Source organism: Anomaloglossus baeobatrachus, chromosome 2, assembly GCF_048569485.1.
Source record: "Anomaloglossus baeobatrachus isolate aAnoBae1 chromosome 2, aAnoBae1.hap1, whole genome shotgun sequence".
NCBI classification, from domain to species: Eukaryota; Metazoa; Chordata; class Amphibia; order Anura; family Aromobatidae; genus Anomaloglossus; species Anomaloglossus baeobatrachus.
The window spans coordinates 700,882,902-700,905,113 of NC_134354.1; the positions used below are offsets into that span (position 1 = coordinate 700,882,902).

Below are 22,212 nucleotides of genomic sequence, written 5' to 3' on the forward strand. Positions count from 1 at the left end.
CCTCTAGCTCTCTTGCCCAGAGTTCTGCGCAAGATCAGAATGGAGGGCCGTCGAGTCATTCTCATTGCTCCGGACTGGCCCAGGCGAGCTTGGTACCCAGACCTGCTCCATCTGTCCGTAGAGGTGCCGTGGCATCTTCCGGACCGTCCAGACCTTCTCTCACAAGGTCCGTTTTTCCGGCAGAATTCTGCGGCTCTCAGATTGACGGCGTGGCTCTTGAGTCCTGGATCTTGACGGCTTCTGGTATCCCTCCTGAAGTCATCTCCACTATGACTCGGGCCCGTAAGTCTTCCTCTGCCAAGATCTATCCCAGGACTTGGAAAATTTTCCTGTCCTGGTGTCGCTCTTCCGGCCATTCTCCTTGGCCTTTTTCCTTGCCGACCCTTCTGTCTTTTCTACAGTCCGGTCTGCAGCTAGGATTGTCCCTCAACTCTCTCAAGGGACAAGTCTCGGCTCTGTCAGTGCTGTTCCAGCGGCGTCTCGCCCAGCTGGCTCAGGTCCGCACCTTCATGCAAGGTGCGTCTCACATCATTCCGCCTTACCGGCGGCCCTTGGATCCCTGGGACCTCAATTTGGTTCTCACGGCTTTGCAGAAACCCCCCTTTGAACCTCTTAGGGAGGTTTCTTTGTTTCGTCTTTCACAGAAAGTGGTCTTTCTAGTGGCCATAACTTCCCTCAGGAGAGTCTCTGATTTAGCTGCGCTCTCTTCGGAGTCACCTTTTTTGGTTTTTCATCAAGACAAGGTGGTTCTCCGTCCGACTCCGGACTTTCTCCCTAAGGTGGTTTCTCCTTTCCACCTTAACCAGGACATTACCCTACCTTCCTTTTGTCCGGCTCCTGTTCATCGCTTTGAAAAAGCGTTCCATACTCTGGATCTGGTGCGGGCGCTCCGGATCTATGTGTCTCGCACCGCTGCTCTTAGGCGGTGCACCTCTCTTTTTGTGCTAACCACAGGTCGGCGTAAGGGCCTCTCTGCTTCTAAGCCGACCTTAGCCCGTTGGATCAGGTCCACCATTTCGGAGGCCTACCTGGGTTCTCAGGTGCCTCCCCCGCCGGGGATCAAGGCACACTCGACCAGAGCTGTCGGTGCCTCTTGGGCTTTCAGGCACCAGGCTACGGCTCAGCAAGTCTGTCAGGCTGCCACTTGGACTAGCCTGCATACCTTTTCAAAACACTACCAAGTGCATGCTCATGCTTCGGCAGATGCGAGTTTGGGCAGACGCATCCTTCAGGCGGCTGTCGCCCATTTGTGAATTTAGGCTCCGCCTACTTCTCAGTTGTTCTGTTTATTCCCACACATGGACTGCTTTGAGACGTCCCAATGTCTGGGTCTCCCATAGGAACGATAAAGAAAAAGAGAATTTTGTTTACTTACCGTAAATTCTTTTTCTTATAGTTCCGTATTGGGAGACCCAGCACCCTCCCTGTTGCCTGTTGGCACTTTCTTGTTCCGCGTGTTATCACCGGCTGTTGTTGTTGACAGAGTCTCCGGTTGTTCCGGTTCTTGCTCTGTTTTTACTTGTGGGTGGCTATTCTCCTTCAGCTTTTGCACTAAACTGGTTAGATCTGGCTCTCCAGGGGGTGTATAAGCTCAGAGGGAGGAGCTATACTTTTGAGTGTAGTACTTTGTGTGTCCTCCGGAGGCAGAAGCTATACACCCAATGTCTGGGTCTCCCAATACGGAACTATAAGTAAAAGAATTTACGGTAAGTAAACAAAATTCTCTTTTTTTCCTTGCTCAGTGGCGTTTTCAGCCAGTTAGTTTTCTAAAAGCCAGGTGGTTGGCAGCAATATTATAAAAGGAAAACTGTAAAGGGGGGAAGTGTCCACTTTTGGCAACTGTAAGGGTTCCAGAGATCTAACCACCACTGTCTATGGAAAGTGATTGCTAGGATATGCCATTTCTCTAACATAAAAACTGTTTTATACATTCATTGTTGTAACACTTACCACCGGTGTTATTGAGGTAGCGAGCAGGAGTGGACCCACTGGACTACAGGGGGCACCGAGGCTTTCCCTATAGTGGGAGGGGCATAATCAAGTGCCCGCTGCGAGGCAGATGCCAGGTACCACTCCCAGGGCAGTGACCGGGACTGTGGCAGTTGACCCCCAGGACAGCGGACGAACTCGGATATAGGCACAGGTGCAGGCTGGTACAGGCAGGTGGGTACAGGCAAGTATGGTGGGCACGGCAAGGACAGATACAAAACACAAGGCTAAAGAGACCTTACAATTAGGTAGCAGACTGGTAGACTAACTAGGAGCATTGTTCAGGCACTTTCCCTAATGGGAGGGTGCCTAAAATACTTAATTCCTCTCAGCTGTTGCCTGAGAGGCATTTCCTAGAAATGGCGGGCCAGCCCTTTTAAGAGGAATACAGGTGTGCGTGCGCATACGCCCTAAGCACACTGCCGAGAGACATGAGCTGCATGCACAGCCCCGAAAGGAGGAGGATGATGTAGGAGCACATGTGGATGGATGTGGGAGTGCAGGGGAGGACACAGACTGGCTGCGGGGTCGAGGTAGTTGGCGTCCCTGCAGGGACGCCGGTGTTACAATTGTGATATAAGCTGCTAGCCCAGTCTCATTTGAGCAACCTCCTTTGCCCGTTTTTGAACTATTTTATTCTAAATATGTTAAACTCCTGGTATTTATTTTACTTTTTTTCTCCCAGGACGGATATTAATGAAAACCGGTGATGTAAACACAGGCCAGAATACTACAAACCAAACTCATGCAAAAAAGACCACAACCATCTGTACTGGAAAGAAGAGACGCGTTTCTCATTCAGACTCGGAGATCACTGCGTCTCCTTCAATTTCAAGCTTCGCTCCGAAGTTTCGACTTACTCCACTAGTGCGCGAAACATCCCAGAGTGCAGCGAAAAGGTAATTGTGTAACCTAATGTGCGGGGAGGTTTCTCTGTTCTTTAGCAAAATATTTTCCCATATATATAGTACCAGTCAAAAGTTTAGAAACACCTATTTATGCAATGTTTTTTCTTATTATTAGATTGTGCACATTGCAGACTAAAGCCTGCTTTACACCTTACGATCCAGCATACGATATCGTATGCGATCGTAACCGCCCCCATCGTATGTGTGGCACGTTCAATTTGTTGAATGTGCCGCACAAACGATTAACCCCCGTCACACGTACTTACCCGTCCATACGACCTCGCTGTGGGCGGCGAACGTCCACTTCCTGGAGAGGGAGGGACGTTCGGTGTCACAGCGACGTCACGCGGCAGCCGGCCAATAGAAGTGGAGGGGCGGAGCTGAGCGGGACCTAAACATCCCGCCCACTTACTTCCTTCCGCATTGCTGGCCGGGAGCCGCAGGACGCAGGTAAGATCTGTTCATCGTTCCCTGGATGTCACACACTGCGATGTGTGCTACCCCGGGTACGATGAACAATCTGACGTTCAATTCTAGAGAAATGAACGATGTGCATGTGATTAATGTTTTACCGTTCAATTGCAATCGCACGTAGCTGTTACACACTACAATGTACCTTACGATGCCGGATGTGCGTCACTTACGACGTGACCCCGCCGACACATTGTAAGATACATTGCAGTGTGTAAAGCGGGCTTAAGACTGATGGCAGCAAAGGGACACGCCTGGAAACAAGGAGTAAAAATAAACATGAGTAAGACGTGCTTTTGAAATGCGTATTTTTGAGACGCTTGATACGCTAAAGCTGTATGTCTTCTGATTTTTAATATATAAATAAAGAATTTGTTAATACACCTCAGAGGACCGTGCTGGATTTTTCCTTCCGTTTTTGGATTAAAAGTTTAGGAACACCTATTTATGCAATGGTTTTTCTTATTATTAGATTGTGCATATTGCAGACTAAAGGGTGCTTTACACGCTGCGACATCACTAGCGATTGCTAGCGATGTCGAGCGTGATAGCACCCGCCTCCATCGTTCGTGCGACATTTGGTGCTCGCTGCCGTAGCGAACATTATCGCTACGGCAGCGTCACACGCACATACCTTGTCAGTGACGTCGCTGTCACCGCCGAACAATCCCTCCTTCAAGGGGGAGGTGCGTTCGGCATCATAGCTACGTCACTGCGGCGTCACTAAGCGGCCGGCCAATAGAAGCGGAGGGGCGGAGATGAGCGGGATGTAACATCCCGCCCAGTTCCTCCTTCCTTCCGCATTACCACTGGACGCAGGTAAGGAGATGTTCAGCATTCCTGCGGTGTCACACATAGCGAAGCTGCTGGAGGTAATGGCAAAGGTAAAGCTGTCATCAGAGTAAAACGGGTACGTTAAGGAATCTAAGGTATAACACATAATCTGGTTTGTCTGAGACGTGTTTCTTTACCCCTTGTTTCCATATGTGGACCTTTGTGGTTTTGCTGCCTTCAGCCTGAATCTACAATGTGCATATTCTAACCAGGTGTGTCCAAACTTGATCAGTACTCTAAATCACTTTCTGCTTTGTCCTGTTGCACTGGTATTTGTACGGAAATGCAGGAATAAATTGGCAACTAATAGTGTAATGCTTTATTGATAAGAGTGGGGTTAACATCTTGTCAACATTTCCAGGAGGAGCAAAAGAGGAATGCCACAATGTAAAGTTAAAAAACAATGGTCCAGTGTTGTAATTTTATGGCAAATAGAACTATTTATTGAAACAGACTGACGGATCCTCTAATGTATCTGCCCAATGAGCTTTAGGACCAAACATATTGTTAGGACCCACGTTTTTAGAAAGATTTTATACTAATGTCATAATTTTATTTGAAAGATCACAATTTCTTCTGCAGAAATTTATTTCGCCAAGTCAACGAAGAGAAAGTAAATTGCACGATTATGAAAAGACCAAATACCAAAACTTCCATTCTTCAAAAACGCAGAAGGCAGCTCATGAAGGAGGTATTTAACCAGCTATGTCAACAATGTGTAGTATTGAACCTGTTGGGCCTGTTTTTAAAGGCGATCTGCCACCAGATTTCACTATGCAAACTGCATACATTATTTGATGGATCTCTAAGACTGCTTTCACACATCAGTTTTTTGCCATCAGGCACAATCCTGAAAAAACGGATCCGGCGTCTATAGCCGCCGGATCCGTTTTTTCCCCTATAGACGTCTATTAGCGCCGGATTGTGCCGGATGGCCTTGCATTCCATGGCAAAATTTGTTTGTCCGGGAGCCGGATGGAACGCTGAGTTGAACGTTTTTTTTGTCTCCGGCGAAAAACCGTATCGCCCCAGATCCGGCGCCGTACAGTGTTTCATAATAGAAGCCTATGGGCGCCGGATCCGGCGTAATGTGGCAAAAAAACGCATACTTCCGCCGGATCCGTTTTTTTGAACTGAGCATACTCAGTAACACAACGGATCCGTAAAAAAACTGAAGGAACTGATGGAAAAAACTGATGCAACGGATCCATTTTTTCGCCGGATCGTGCCTGATGCCAAAAAAACTGATGTGTGAAAGCAGTCTGAGACATGTTGTGACTAGTGTACTTACTTTGAAGATCCATTTCAAAATGGCTATATAATCTCAGTGTTAAGGTTCTTGGAGGACCTGTCTATAGGGATCTGTTGGTGAAGAGTTCATAAAGGATTATACAGCTTTTTGATGTGAATTGCTAATGTAAGTAGACCAGTTTCATCCGGTCTAAGAAATTTACCTAATCATCAGTTCTGGTGACTGTACCTATATTAATAGAACTTTAAAATGGATCATACAGTTATGGTAGGATTCCTCACACTACAGATATAGATGGAAAAAAAATGTATTATCAAAGCGGTGTCCGAAGTGCAATCTGGCAAGCCAAAAATGACTGCTCCATCAAAAAACGATACACAAGAACATCTTACCGTATTTTTCGGACTATAAGACGCACCGGACTATAAGACGCACCCTGGTTTTAGAGGAGGAAAATGGGAAAATAAAACTTCAAGCAAAAAAAAGAGAATTTCTTTGTCGCTCCATTGGGAGACCCAGACAATTGGGTGTATAGGCTATGCCTCCGGAGGCCGCACAAAGTATTACACTAAAAGTGTAAAGCCCCTCCCCTTCTGCCTATACACCCCCCGTGCTCCCACGGGCTCCTCAGTTTTTATGCTTTGTGCGAAGGAGGCAGACATGCACGCACAGCTCCACAGATTGGTCAGCAGCAGCTGCTGACTATGTCGGATGGAAGAAAAGTGGGCCCATATAGGGCCCCCAGCATGCTCCCTTCTCACCCCACTCTTGTCGGCGGTGTTGTTAAGGTTGAGGTATCCATTGCGGGTACGGAGGCTGGAGCCCACATGCTGTTTTCCTTCCCCATCCCCCTTAGGGCTCTGGGTGAAGTGGGATCCTATCGGTCTCCAGGCACTGAGACCGTGCTTCATCCACAACTCCTGTGGAGCCTGCTGGATAGGAGCCGGGTATCGTTCAGGGACATGGCCCTGCTACGTGGAGGTACTCTGTGTCCCTGTGGGGACCGCGCACAGCGACACTCCAGCATTGCTGGGTGTGCTAGTGCACCGGGGACCGCGGCGCTGACCGGGTTAAATGTGCCATTACACACTCAGCGTCGCTGAGTGTGTTTATGTATAGGGACTACCGCGCTGACCGCCGCTGGCATGGAAACACTGCGGCGCGGCTGGGACTTGTAGTGCGCCGGGGACTTCCGCGCCGGCCGCGCTTATACGGCGGCCGCGCTTATTACTCGAGTCCCCGGCTTTTGCAGCCTAGTCTTTTTTCCTCCCACCCCCGGCCCTGACAGGCAGGGGAAGGGCGGAACGCTGCACAGAACGAGCAGCACTGAGGGCTGGAGCATGCTTTGCATACTCCACCCCTCTCAATGTGCACAGTGGGGCACCAGTTCCCGCACTTTCTGGGTCACGCCCACGGCTCCCTCCTCTCCTCAGGACGCCGGCAGCCATTCCTGTCAGCTCCTCGGACGCTGCAGAGGGGGACAAATTCTGGGAGACCCAGGCAGGGACTCTGGTGGCCTCACAACCGCTTTAAGCGGGTGGTAAGCAGCACCTGTGGTGCTAGCCCCATTGTGCAGTAGTGTAATTATACATTATATGTTTATGGTATATACTTTACACTGTATGGTGCACAGTTGATTTCTGGCTATATACCCTATTGTGTTGCTCAGGGAAGACAATAGCATGGCGCCCACAAAAGGCAGTGGTGCCAAAACACAGGCTTATTATGCTGCCTGCGCCGCATGTACGACCCCGCTACCGGCAGGTTCCACTGACCCTCATTGTGTGCACTGTTCGGCCCCTGCGGCACTTACTCAGCCAGAGCCTCTGCTAAGAGGGGCCCAGGGGGAGCCACCTGCTGACACTGTCCAGGTGACGGGGACGGAGTTTGCAGTCTTTACGGATAAACTCTCTGAGACTATGGCTAAGATACTAGAAGCCTTGCAGTCCAGACCGGTATCTCAGCACAGGGACTCTGTTGAATCATTGTTCCCTGGCCCCCCTCAGTTGGACCAACAATGTCCTCCCGGGGTGTCTCATAGATCCCAGGCTGAGGGCTCTGACACAGACCCCAGCCCCAGACCGACTAAGCGAGCTCGCTTGGAATTTCCCTCGACATCATCATATTGTTCAGGGTCTCAGCGGGGGGAATCTCTGGTTGATGAAGCGGAGACAGTTGATCAGGATTCTGATCCTGAGGCCGCTCTCAATCTTGATACTCCTGACGGGGACGCCATAGTGAACGATCTTATTGCGTCCATCAATCAAATGCTGGATATTTCTCCCTCAGCTCCTCCGGTGGAGGAGTCAGCTTCTCAGCAGGAGAAATTCCGTTTCAGGTTTCCCAAGCGTACACCGAGTATGTTTCTGGACCACTCTGATTTCAGAGAGGCAGTCCAGAATCACCATGCTTGTCCAGATAAGCGTTTTTCTAAGCGCCTTAAGGATACACGTTATCCCTTTCCCCCTGACGTGGTCAAAGGTTGGACTCAGTGTCCCAAGGTGGATCCTCCAATCTCCAGACTGGCGGCTAGATCCATACTTGCAGTGGAAGATGGGGCTTCACTCAAAGATGCCACTGACACATCCCAGGCGTAGAAAACTGGGAAGCAGATTATCTCAGTCGCCAGGGCATGGACGCAGGGGAATGGTCCCTTCACCCGGACGTGTTTCAGGAGATCTGTTGCCGCTGGGGGGTGCCGGACGTCGAACTCATGGCGTCCCGGCACAACAACAAGGTACCGACGTTCATGGCACGGTCTCAAGACCCCAGAGCTATGGCGGCAGACGCCTTAGTTCAGGATTGGTCGCAGTTTCAGCTCCCTTATGTGTTTCCTCCGCTGGCACTGTTGCCCAGAGTGTTACGCAAGATCAGGGCCGACTGCCGCCGCGTCATCCTCGTCGCTCCAGACTGGCCGAGGAGGTCGTGGTACCCGGATCTGTGGCATCTCACGGTCGGCCAACCGTGGGCACTACCAGACCGACCAGACTTGCTATCTCAAGGGCCGTTTTTCCATCTGAATTCTGCGGCCCTCAACCTGACTGTGTGACCATTCAGTCCTGGATCCTAGCGTCTTCAGGATTCTCTCAAGAGGTCATTGCCACTATGAGACAGGCTAGGAAACCAACGTCCGCCAAGATCTACCACAGGACGTGGAAAATATTCCTGTCGTGGTGCTCTGCTCAGGGTTTTTCTCCCTGGCCTTTTGCCTTGCCCACTTTTCTGTCCTTCCTTCAATCTGGACAGGAAAAGGGTTTGTCGCTCGGCTCCCTTAAGGGACAAGTCTCAGCGCTCTCTGTCTTTTTCCAGAAGCGCCTAGCCAGACTTCCACAGGTACGCACGTTCCTGCAGGGGGTTTGTCACATCGTTCCTCCTTACAAGCGGCCGTTAGAACCCTGGGATCTGAACAGGGTGCTGATGGTTCTTCAGAAACCACCATTCGAGCCAATGAGGGATATTTCTCTCTCACGCCTTTCGCAGAAAGTGGTTTTCCTAGTAGCAGTCACTTCTCTTCGGAGAGTGTCTGAGCTAGCGGCGTTGTCATGCAAAGCCTCTTTCCTGGTGTTTCACCAGGACAAGGTGGTTCTGCGTCCGGTTCCGGAATTTCTCCCTAAGGTGGTATCCCCCTTTCATCTCAATCAGGATATCTCCTTACCTTCTTTTTGTCCTCATCCAGTTCACCAATGTGAAAAGGATTTGCACTTGTTAGATCTGGTGAGAGCACTCAGACTCTACATTTCTCGGACGGCGCCCCTGCGCCGCTCGGATGCACTCTTTGTCCTTGTCGCTGGCCAGCGTAAAGGGTCACAGGCTTCCAAATCAACCCTGGCTCGGTGGATCAAGGAACCAATTCTCGAAGCTTACCGTTCTGCTGGGCTTCCGGTTCCCTCAGGGATGAAGGCCCATTCTACCAGAGCCGTGGGCGCGTCCTGGGCTTTGAGGCACCAGGCTACGGCTCAGCAGGTGTGTCAGGCGGCTACCTGGTCGAGCCTGCACACTTTCACGAAACACTATCAGGTGCATACCTATGCTTCGGCGGATGCCAGCCTAGGTAGACGAGTCCTTCAGGCGGCGGTTGCCCACCTGTAGGAAGGAGCCGTTTTACGGCTCTATTACGAGGTATTATTTTACCCACTTAGGGACTGCTTTTGGACGTCCCAATTGTCTGGGTCTCCCAATGGAGCGACAAAGAAGAAGGGAATTTTGTTTACTTACCGTAAATTCCTTTTCTTCTAGCTCCAATTGGGAGACCCAGCACCCGCCCCTGTTTTTTTGTGTACACATGTTGTTCATGTTGAATGGTTTCAGTTCTCCGATATTCCTTCGGATTGAATTTACTTTAAACCAGTTTATAATTTTTTTCCTCCTTCTTGCTTTTGCACCAATACTGAGGAGCCCGTGGGAGCACGGGGGGTGTATAGGCAGAAGGGGAGGGGCTTTACACTTTTAGTGTAATACTTTGTGCGGCCTCCGGAGGCATAGCCTATACACCCAATTGTCTGGGTCTCCCAATTGGAGCTAGAAGAAAAGGAATTTACGGTAAGTAAACAAAATTCCCTTCTTTGTTTACTTACCGTAAATTCTTTTTCTTATAGTTCCGTATTGGGAGACCCAGACATTGGGTGTATAGCTTCTGCCTCCGGAGGACACACAAAGTACTACACTCAAAAGTGTAGCTCCTCCCTCTGAGCCTATACACCCCCTGGAGACACCAGATCTAGCCAGTTTAGTGCAAAAGCTGAAGGAGAATAGCCACCCACAAGTAAAAACAGAGCAAGCACCGGAACAACCGGAGCCTCTGTCTACGACAACAGCCGGTGATAACACGCGGAACAAGAAAGTGCCAACAGGCAATAGGGAGGGTGCTGGGTCTCCCAATACGGAACTATAAGAAAAAGAATTTACGGTAAGTAAACAAAATTCTCTTTTTCTTTATCGTTCCTATGGGAGACCCAGACATTGGGACGTCTCAAAGCAGTCCATGGGTGGGAATAAACAGAAAAAACTGAGAAGTAGGCAGAGCCTAACTTCACAAATGGGCGACAGCCGCCTGAAGGATGCGTCTGCCCAAGCTCGCATCTGCCGAAGCATGAGCATGCACTTGGTAGTGCTTCGAAAAGGTATGCAGGCTAGACCAAGTGGCAGCCTGACAGACTTGCTGAGCCGTAGCCTGGTGCCTGAAAGCCCAAGAGGCACCGACCGCTCTGGTCGAATGTGCCTTGATCCCCGGCGGGGGAGGCACCTGAGAACCCAGGTAGGCATCCGAAATGGTGGACCTAATCCAACGGGCTAAGGTCGGCTTAGAAGCAGGGATGCCCTTGCGCCGACCTGTGGTTAGCACAAAAAGAGAGGTGCACCGCCTAAGAACAGCGGTGCGAGACACATAGATCCGGAGCGCACGCACCAGATCCAAAGTGTGCAACGCTTTTTCAAAGCGATGAACAGGAGCCGGACAAAAGGAAGGTAGGGTAATGTCCTGGTTAAGGTGGAAAGGAGAGACCACCTTAGGAAGAAAGTCCGGAGTCGAACGGAGAACCACCTTGTCTTGATGAAAAACCAAAAAAGGGGACTCCGAAGAGAGCGCAGCTAAATCAGATACTCTCCTGAGGGAAGTTATGGCCACTAGAAAGACCACTTTCTGTGAAAGACGAAACAAAGAAACCTCCCTAAGAGGTTCAAAGGGGGGTTTCTGCAAAGCCGTGAGAACCAAATTGAGGTCCCAGGGATCCAAGGGCCGCCGGTAAGGCGGAATGATGTGAGACGCACCTTGCATGAAGGTGCGGACCTGAGCCAGCCGGGCGATACGCCGCTGGAACAGCACTGACAGAGCCGAGACTTGTCACTTGAGAGAGTTGAGGGATAGTCCCAGCTGCAGACCGGACTGTAGAAAGGACCGAAGGGTCGGCAAGGAAAAAGGCCAAGGAGAATGGCCAGAAGAACGACACCAGGACAGGAAAATTATCCAAGTCCTGTGATAGATCTTGGCAGAGGAAGACTTACGGGCCCGAGTCATCGTGGAGATGACCTCAGATGGGATACCAGAAGCCGTCAAGATCCAGGACTCAAGAGCCACGCCGTCAATCTGAGAGCCGCAGAATTCTGGCGGAAAAACGGACCTTGTGAGAGAAGGTCTGGACGGTCCGGAAGATGCCACGGCACCTCTACGGACAGATGGAGCAGGTCTGGGTACCAAGCTCGCCTGGGCCAGTCCGGGGCAATGAGAATGACTCGATGGCCCTCCATTCGGATCTTGCGCAGAACTCTGGGCAAGAGAGCTAGAGGGGGAAACACGTAGGACAGACGAAACTGGGACCAGTCTTGAACCAGAGCGTCCGCTGCGAAGGCCTGAGGATCGTGGGAGCGAGCCACGTTAATCGGAACCTTGTTGTTGTGACGGGATGCCATTAGGTCCACGTCCGGAGTGCCCCACTTGCGGCAGATTGACTGAAATACTGTCGGATGCAGGGACCACTCGCCACTGTCCACGGCTTGACGGCTGAGATAATCTGCTTCCCAGTTTTCCACGCCTGGTATGTGGACTGCGGATATGGTGGACTTGGAGTCCTCCGCCCATTGAAGGATACGTTGTACCTCCAACATTGTCAGGCGGCTGCGTGTCCCGCCTTGGTGATTGATGTAGGCAACCGCTGTCGCGTTGTCTGACTGGACTCGGATGTGCTTGCCCGCCAATAAGTGGTGAAAAGCTAGGAGAGCCAGGAGCACGGCTCTGGTTTCCAGCACATTGATCGAGAGGGCTGACTCGGACGGAGTCCAAGTGCCCTGTGCTCGGTGGTGGAGACATACCGCTCCCCAGCCGGATAGACTGGCATCCGTGGTGAGAATCACCCAGGACGGAGCCAGGAAGGAGCATCCCTGAGACAGAGAGAGGGGCCGAAGCCACCACTGAAGAGAGCTTGTGGCGACAGAGCCACTAACCTGTGCAAGGAGGAAGGACGCTTGTCCCAACAGCGGAGAATGTCCAGCTGCAGAGGACGCAGCTGGAACTGGGCAAAGGGAACAGCCTCCATTGACGCTACCATCTGACCCAGCACCTGCATTAGGTGCCTGATGGAATAACGGCGGGACCTCAGCAGGGAGCGCACCGCCAATTGGAGGGATTGCTGTTTGATCAAGGGCAACTTCACAAGTGCCGGAAGAGACTCGAACTGCATCCCTAGGTACATGAGACTCTGGGTAGGAGTCAGAGTGGATTTGGGCAGATTGACAATCCACCCGAATTGGGCTAGAGTGGCAAGAGTGAGCGAGACACTCCGCTGACAGTCAGCGCTGGATGAAGCCTTGACTAGAAGGTCGTCCAGGTAAGGAATCACTGCCAACCCCTGTAGATGCAGAACCGCAACCACTGCTGCCATGACCTTGGTGAATACTCGAGGGGCCGTGGCTAACCCGAAGGGGAGAGCCACGAATTGGAAATGTTCCTCTCCGATTGCAAAACGTAGCCAACGCTGGTGTGAAACTGCAATTGGCACATGCAGATAGGCATCTCTGATGTCGATGGATGCCAGGAAATCCCCTTGGGTCATTGAGGCAATGACTGACCGCAGAGATTCCATGCGAAAATGCCGCACCTGAACATGCTTGTTGAGAAGCTTGAGATCCAGGATGGGCCGGAAGGAACCGTCCTTTTTGGGGACAAGGAAGAGATTTGAGTAGAAACCTCTGAACCGTTCCCGGGTGGGAACCGGTACAATTCCTCCGTTGGCCTGCAAGGATGCCACGGCCTGAGAGAAGGCGGCGGCCTTGGAACAGGGGGGAGTTGACAGAAAAAATCTGTTTGGCGGGCTGGAAGAGAATTCTATCCTGTAGCCGTGGGAGATGATATCCCGCACCCACTGATCGGAGACGTGTTGAAACCAAGCATCGCCAAAGTGGGAGAGCCTGCCACCGACTAAGGACGTTGCTGGCGCGGACAGATAGTCACGAGGAGGCTGCCTTAGTGGCAGCCGCTCCTGTGGTCTTCTGTGCACGCGCCTTTGTGCGCCAGTTGGATTTTTGGTCCTTGGCTGAGTTAGTGGACAAGGCCGAGGGCTTAGAGGAAGACCAGTTGGAGGAACGAAAGGAACGAAACCTCGACTGGTTCCTACCCTGGACAGGTTTCCTGGTTTTGGTTTGTGGCATGGAAGTACTCTTCCCGCCAGTAGCTTCCTTAATAATTTCATCCAGTTGTTCACCGAATAGCCTGGTCCCAGCAAAAGGGAGTCCAGCAAGGTACTTCTTTGAAGAAGCATCTGCCTTCCACTCTCGAAGCCATAAGATCCTGCGGATAGCGAGGGAATTAGCCGAAGCCACCGCAGTGCGGTGAGAGGCCTCTAGTATGGCAGACATGGCATAGGATGAAGAAGCGGAAGCTTGGGAAGTTAAGGCAACCATCTCGGGCATAGATTCCCTGGAGAGGGAATGCATCTCCTCTAGAGAAGCAGAGATGGCTTTGAGAGCCCACACTGCTGCAAAAGATGGGGAGAACGAGGCCCCTGCCGCCTCATATACAGATTTGGCCAGAAGGTCAACCTGACGGTCAGTGGAATCCTTAAGAGAGGTGCCATCAGCCACTGATACCACGGTCCGGGCTGAAAGTCTAGACACGGGGGGGTCTACCTTTGGCGAAAGAGCCCACTCCTTGACCACCTCAGGTGGAAAGGGAAAACGGTCATCAGAACCACGCTTTGGGAAGCGTTTGTCAGGACAGGCCCTAGGCTTGGTCACAGCGGCCTGAAAACTGGAGTGGTTAAAGAACACACTCTTTGTCCTCTTAGGCAAGGTAAACTGGTGCTTTTCAGCCAGAGAGGGTTGCTCCTCTGATACTGGCGGATTGAGGTCCAGTACAGAATTAATGGACGCAATCAAATCACTAACATCTGAGTCACCTTCGGACAGATCAATGGGGCACATGGAGGTAGCATCCGAGCCCCCTGTAAAGGCATCCTCCTCGTCCTGCGAGTCAGCCTCTGAAACAGAGCCGCGGAGCGAGGAAGGGGAGGAAGCCCTACGTCTCCTCTTAGGAGGACGGGGCCTGGGACCAGATGAAGAATCCTCTGTGAGCTCCGCTGAGAGAGCCCTAGCAGCAGAGGCACCCTGAGAGGGGGGCTGATGCATGTTCAGCAAAGTCCGGGACAGCTGTCCCATGGAGTCGGCAATAGACTGGGAGATAGACCTGGTTAAGGATTCTACCCAAGCCGGGGGTTCAGCCACAGGAGCAGGGGCAGCCTGAGAGACCACTGGGGGTGAGACTCCAGGCTGAGGCACCGCCAGGTTAGAGCAGGCATCACAATGTGGATAGGTGCTCGGTTCCGGCAGCACGAGCTTACATGCAGTGCATACTGAGTATAGCTTTGCCTTGCTCCTCGTGTGAGACATGCTGCTGGAGTGGGGGCTCTGCTAGAGTGACCCCCAGAGAGTATATACAGAGGCCCACAACCCAAGGTTGTGGCTTACCAGACCGTCTGTGCCCTCCAGATCCCAAAGCCCGGACCCCCAAGCACCTCAGCAGGGATGCTGCAGCCAGTGAAGATCGCAGAGAAAAAACGCTGATAAAATGGCGCCGGAGCGAGGAGAGGGGGCGGGGCCAACTCTGAGAGCGGGATCTGGAGGGCCAAGGAGATTTACAGGGGAGGAGACACGTACTCAGAGAGGAGTGTCCCTCCCCTGTGCAAATCGGCCGCTGGGCGGAGCCACACTGTCCCTCTGCATGAATGACATGCGAGGGCAGTGAAAACGAAAGTAGGCCTCTGGCGAAGCTGGGGCCTAAATTTAAGCTGTGCGGCCGGCGCGCAGGCACCATCGGCGCGGTTCTCAGGCGAAAGCCAGAGAACCGGCCGGAAATGTTAGAAAACGCAATCAGCACACTCTCCCACCATAATAAAATACAGGGACCCCCAGAATATATACGTCTCAGGTACTTAGCTTTCTGAGACGCTGGGCCAGGTCCCTGAGGGATGAGTGCTCCGTCCAGCAGGATCCTGAAGGGCTGCGGATGGAGACCGGTCTCCTGCAAAGCATGGAGAACCGTGCTGGCTCCCACTTCAAGCCAGAGCCCGAGGGATGGTGAAGGAGCGCGGCATGTAAGGCTCCAGCCTTGTAATCAACCTTAACAGCACCGCCGACACAGTGGGGTGAGAAGGGACATGCCGGGGGTCCAGGATTGGACCCGCTTTTCTTCAAACTCTTTCCAAAAACGAAAAAAAATCAGATGAGAATGCATGTGTGGATGTATGCCTCCTGAACACAAAGCAATGAACTGGCTAGATCTGGTGTCTCCAGGGGGTGTATAGGCTCAGAGAGAGGAGCTACACTTTTGAGTGTAGTACTTTGTGTGACCTCCGGAGGCAGAAGCTATACACCCAATGTCTGGGTCTCCCATAGGAACGATAAAGAAATGTGGTCATGACACACTGATATGGGGCGAGGATCTGCTGCTGACACTGTTATGGGGGTAATGTCCCCAAATTCTCTACTAAGGTACCCCATCCTGGTAATGATCCTCCTGCCTTGTATATGATCCTGCTATAAACCCCCATCCTGCGCATATACCCCCATCCTGCTCATATACCAGCATCCTGCTCATATTCCCCCATCCTGCTCATATACTCCCATCCTGTTCATGTACCCCATCCTGTTCATATACCCCGATCCTATTGATCTACCCCCATCCTATTGGTATACCCCCCATCCATCCTGCTCATATACCCCCATCCTGTTCATATACCCCCATCCTGTTCATATACCCCCATCCTGTTCATATACCCCCATCCTGCTCATATTCCCCCATCCATCCTGCTCATATACCCCCATCCTGCTCATATACCCCCATCCTGCCTGCTCATATACTCCCATCCTGCTATATGCCCCCATCGTGCTCATATACCATCCTGGTATATGGCCTGTATCCTATAGCACAGAGAAAAAAATAAACGTTTATACTCCCTCCAGCACCGATCATCTTCCTCTCTGCGCCGCTGACCTGCGTGTGTTGAGCCGTTCCCCTGCTACATCGCAATGTCTTCCTGTCTGCCGATCAGCTGACCAGCACAGATCATCTGACCGGCACAGACAGGAAGATATCGCGTGCTGCAGGGGGACGGCTCCACACACTGTGACAGGTGAGTACACTGATTCACTGCACCCCACGCTGATGATGACGTGCGGGGGGCAGTGAATACAGCCGCACATGATCACTCCAGGCTGTAATTGCCAGGGGTGATCATGGGGCCGGTTCTATGCTATGCGCGCGTCCCCGCTCGTCCCCGCTCATCCTCCCACCCACCTGTCAGCGCCGGCTTCTGCACTGAGAAATGGGCGGGAGGATAGGCGTGCATATGTAATGAGCGGGCCCACATGGTCACGAGCAGGCGCTGCTACAGCCTGCTCGTGCCCCCGATGACCCGCAGCACCCTCATTCCCAGCCGCAGCCCTATAGTCAGACCATAAGACGCACCCCCAACTTTCCCCCAACATTTGGGGGGAAAAAAGTGCGTCTTATGGTCCGAAAAATACGGTAATTGCAATGATGAATAAAGAGCGAGCGCCTCTACTCTACAGAAGTGCTGTCAAAGAATGGCGTCTGAGTGGTGGTAATGACATGGCAGTGTCACAAATCAACTGACAAGGTTGAGATTTGCAGCACAACAATTTATATTGTGGATAAAGGATTCAAACTTCACCATTTGCAAAGTAGTGATATCCGGAGCATTGAGGGTTTTGTCATCATAGGAGATAAAAAGACCAAGCACCATGAAGATGGTAGCTGTTCACTGATGCTTCTTATTTCCTTGCTACTAAGTAACTTCAGTTATTACATATTATATCTTCTATTTAACCACAGGGGACGGTGACCGTGCAGCACAGTTCAGATGATGAGATTTTCACACCACCTGCTTCACCTAAGGGGTTGCACCCTGGTGAGAGAGAACACAATGGTAAAATGTTTTTATTATTTCTACCAGTTGATAAAAATATCCAGCTATATTAGGGATGGTAGAAATCTTTATTAGCAGGGCAGGGCCATTGGGTTTGTTACTAGAAGAAGGGCTGGTGTCCATTTTCATCATGATTACTGTGGTATATGTTAAAAAGTGGGTTTAAGGCGACAACTGCAAAGCCAGTATATAATGATTGGAGCGAGAATTGGTGCAAAAACATATTATGGATTTATTCAGATTAAGAGTTGGAAGGTTACAGTCATTAGAGAAAAATAACTGTCTTGGCTTGAGTTAATAGATGGATAGACAGAAAAAATAACAGTTCATTTATCTTACATCGCTGTAGTGTGTAAGCCGTCTCTCTCTGGATGGACTGGTCGGGCTTGATGAGTCCGTCTTTCTCCTCCCTCCTTCTGCCTTTCCTTTGAAGTGTGGGCTTCTTTTATAACCCAAACCCCTCCTCCTGATTGTCCTTATCTCTTTACATGGTATACAAAAAGTAACTATCCTTATTTTAGTTGAGCATTACATCATGTCACGTGGTACGTTTTACCCGCGAAATAAGTGTACTTGCGCAGTAGACTCTTGTAACAAAACCTACTTCAACTTATTTATAATTCCTTTGAGGCTCGCTGAGCTTTGACCTCAGTGTAACAGTAAGAAGTCCCTCATAGCTATTTCAGTTCTTAGCCCAACATTCCAAACAGAATATAGCCCTTCTTTGACAACTTTGATGAACAACTAGCAGATGACTTTGGTTCTACCATGTCAAAAACCTTGGTTAGCATTTTCCAACTCACAGGCATCCTTAAAGGCATGGGCGAAATATACATACATTATATGAATGCATGTAATCCAGTCTATGAATCAAATCTCCATAAACTCACTATTTTACAGTCCCCCCTTATATGGAAGTTTGATGAACCCCGGGAAACCCTAACTCAATCGTGTCATCATTCGTATCACATACATTCTTGTTGAAAATTCTAGACCAATATTTGACTTGATAAACCAATCTGCAACTTTCTGTCAAAAAGTCATCTTGCGATTTAACATTCCTCTAAGAATGTTATCTTCCTTTTTCATTTCTATTTTTATGTTCCTATATATCTTCTGAATTCTACACATCACAAAAACTTGATATATAATACACATCAAAACTAATAAAAATATGATTATGATGGGATTAAATAAAACATTACCAACCGCTGACTGAAAAGATGACTGAGACCAGGAATGTACAGATTTGCTAAAACTCTTCCACCAAGTTCTACCTGACATTCCATTCCATTCGTGTTCAATATCACTTAATTCACCTTGTTCATGCCTGAATATAATTTCTGCTTCCTTTAACTGTTTCGTTAATAAATCTAACAAACCCTTATCTTTCTTTATTTCACTTGTCCACATATCCCAAGGAAAATCATTTATCTGTGATAAATTGAATTGTATGGGAAATGCCGTTAAGTTTCTCTTTCCTATAGAAGTGATATTAAAACTTCCTTCCTTCTTTGAAAGAGACCTCACATTTCCTTCTATACAATACAAACCCATAGGTAGGTTTTCCTTATGTACACAAGCAGAATAGAAAACAGAAACCTTCTCTATCTCAGACATGACCTGAAAACAAATCTTATTTGGACTTACTGGAGTCACCAGATCATGTAGTGTCTGTACAGTCTCTATTCTCGCATGACAAGAAGAATGATTATGAAAACATGAATGATAAATCACCTTATCCTGTCCAGGTAAACACATCACCTTAGAAACAAAATGTAAACATGAAGAAATGTCTACTTGTTCAGTGTTCACTCCATCAAATGCAAAATCTGTGTACTGCAGTTGATAGAACACTTGTTGTGTGTTACTCACAGGTATACCCAAAACTGTAACAGGAACAATAGTTCCCTCTCTTCCGATCACTGGGATTAGCGATGTGCCAACACAAATGTTTCGTTCACATCCTAACCACTTATTTACCCACAAATCCGTATGATTCAATGCAAAATCATACTCTACAGGTAAATTTCGCAGTATTCCCAGTGGAGTAATTCCACTCTGTAAAGCTTGTGCAATCAACTTCAAATTAGAAGAATACTCTACCTGTATCTCCAGGCACGCTTTAGCTACTTGTGTTTCGTGTGTGCTTTCCACGAGAGCTAATGTAGCGTCCTGTAGATGTGACACGGAAGACCCTAGTACAGCAGCTGTATTCATTACCATCTTTTCAAGAAGTTGATTCAGACTCTTCTGAACCTTTACACCTTTTCCTCCAATAAAACCAATATTATCCAAATCTGACTTAAGTGTCTGTATATCTATGGCATTAGTCAGACTTCCCACTGTCCCAATTCCTCCCAGAATTCCTTCTAACACTCCTCTCTTACTCCTAGTCTGAGCTGTTCTTTTCCCAAACCATTGTTCTATCCCCATCTCCATGTTTATGAGATGTAATTGACACTGAGGAAACCTGGTAGAGATCTTCCAATGAGACATATTGAAAGTCCACACCATTGTCATAAATTCTCCATCCCTTAATAAGGACTTGGACTGAAATTGATTAATTTGGAAAGGAGTAGACGGCATGAACCTCGTGTCTGTGCATGCACTATCTGCTGCTGACCAAATATTCACACTAACGTCTTTACAATGTCTGTAATGTGTCTTTGTTTCAACGCAACACTGGTAAATTCCAGAGTCCCTGGAAGATGGATTCTCTATGGAAAAAATGAAATTATCATCCATCCATCTGATATTACCAATCTGACCTCTGTGAATGACATTAGTTGGACTGTTTAAAAAACTTCCCAAAAATGATGAATTTTTGGTCCATGTCAACAAAGACTCAGAAGGCAATTTCAACCTTGTGTTACATTTTAACATTATGGGTAATGTATTTACTTTATTATGTACTGTCTGTGGTGAAACCCTTATTTCCGGAACTATAGTGTTAGTAACGGTAAACACTACAGATACCTGAACTTGCACAGGTTCCCGTGTTATCTGGAAATTCCATGTTTTGACCCAATCTTTATCTCCTTCTGTGATGGAGAGTAAAGAAGGATCCAGAATTTTCCCAAAAACCTGAGTTTTTAACAAAATTTCTGTTTTGGATCTTCCAAACTTTCCCCTTGCAATCATGTCATTTGTAATATCACCGGACCATACAGCAGGTTCATCACCTCTGATCTCTATGTTCCAGTATAGTACATCTGTAGGAGAACATTCCCATGTACCCGTTTTATTATTGTGTACATATTCTCCTTGTAATTGTGTGAATCTAGTTTTAGGTCCTGCAATAGCATGTAATATTATGTCTGTATCGTGTACGAAATGTAATTCAATGCAACATTTTGTTCCATATCCCATGCAGATATTTCCTGTTATCTCCACAGAATCATCCGTGATGTTCTCTGTCAGTAAGTTCCGTGTATCTGATCCTCTTGGTCTTCGAGAATGTTGAATCTCTCTAGTCCGTTCATTCACATCATTGGCGATTGTTCCTTGATGTAACATGTAAACAATGACGAAAATAAAGCAAAGCAGCAGGAACGTAGATCCCATCACGTAGAAGCTTGTCTTGAGCTTGGGAAGATGTTCTTTCTCCAGAAGGCTTGATGTCATCTTTCCTTCACAGTCTTTAGGTTCCTTATTCCAGTTCGTATAGGAATCCATTTCTTCCTGGAAAGAAATGCAGTATCATTATTTTGTCACAAATATTTTGCACTGATCAACGTGAACCCACACTTTTTGTGTTTTCCGGGTCTTTTTTACCACATTTGACACTCGGTGCACAAGAATCATGACTTGTCCCATAGTCTCAAGGACTTCAAAAGGACCTTCCCAATTACACTCCCATGGACCACTCTTGCGAAAGGTTTTGATCATCACTAGAGCACCTTTCTTGAATTTGGACTCATAGGGTGGCTCCATTTTCTGCATTCTCGATGCCGCATATGGCAGAATCGCTTTCAGGTTCTCCTGTAGCGATCTCAACCATTGGGACCTTGAGATAGCATCTTTTTGTGGAGTGGATAAAAATGGCTCATGTGGGAACCACAATGGCATTTTTCTTCCCGTCATCAACTCAAACGGAGTGAATTGAGTTGTAGAAGAGATTGAACCTCTTATACTCATGAGTATGAAAGGTACCTTGTCAACCCAAGTGTTACCTTTGTCCAAAAGCATCTTTGCAATTCTGGACTTGATTGTCCTATTCATTCTTTCCACAATTCCCGCAGATTGTGGATGATAGGGGACATGAAATTGCTGTCGCGCCCCTAGAATAGCACAAGCAGTTTGCATGATTTTACCTGTGAAGTGGCTACCTCGATCGGAGGTAATCATCCTTGGGATCCCCCAAGTACAAAAGACATGTTGTACCAATTCCCTCGCTGTGGACAAAGCATCATCTTTCCTAACAGGTAATATTTCTACCCATTTTGAGAACACATCTACCACAATCAATGCATACCTGAGACCATGTTTACCTGAGGGTAAAGGACCAATATAGTCTATCTGCAGTGTAGACCATGGACCATCTGCAGGTGCGATTCGTAGAAGTGGTGGCTTCTGTCCTTTAGGTCTTGGATTTATTTGGGCACAAATGAGACATGATAGTACAACACTTTGAACTGTTTCGTCCATTTTTTCCCAATAAAATTTCTCCTTGAGAATGACTAACAATTTCTGTTGTCCCAAGTGACCTAAACTCTCATGGTTGTATCGAGTGAATTCTACCTGTAGATGTTTTGGTACAACTGGACGCAATTCTCCATTTGAACTGTGACACAAAACCCCATTTTCACAGATAAAAGGAGGC

General features: G+C 48.9%; 1 protein-coding gene across 9 annotated transcripts in view; it reads left to right on the forward strand.

The window, feature by feature from the left end:
• Positions 1-22,212, forward strand: part of SETDB2 (SET domain bifurcated histone lysine methyltransferase 2) — a 197,698-nt gene that overhangs the window by 149,065 nt on the left and 26,421 nt on the right. For all 9 annotated transcript variants that reach the window (XM_075337278.1, XM_075337279.1, XM_075337277.1 and 6 more), the window contains 3 exons: positions 2,675-2,888; positions 4,785-4,893; positions 17,294-17,387. In XM_075337278.1, coding sequence (XP_075193393.1) covers positions 2,675-2,888; positions 4,785-4,893; positions 17,294-17,387 — 417 coding nt within the window. The remainder of the gene's footprint in view (positions 1-2,674; positions 2,889-4,784; positions 4,894-17,293; positions 17,388-22,212) is intronic.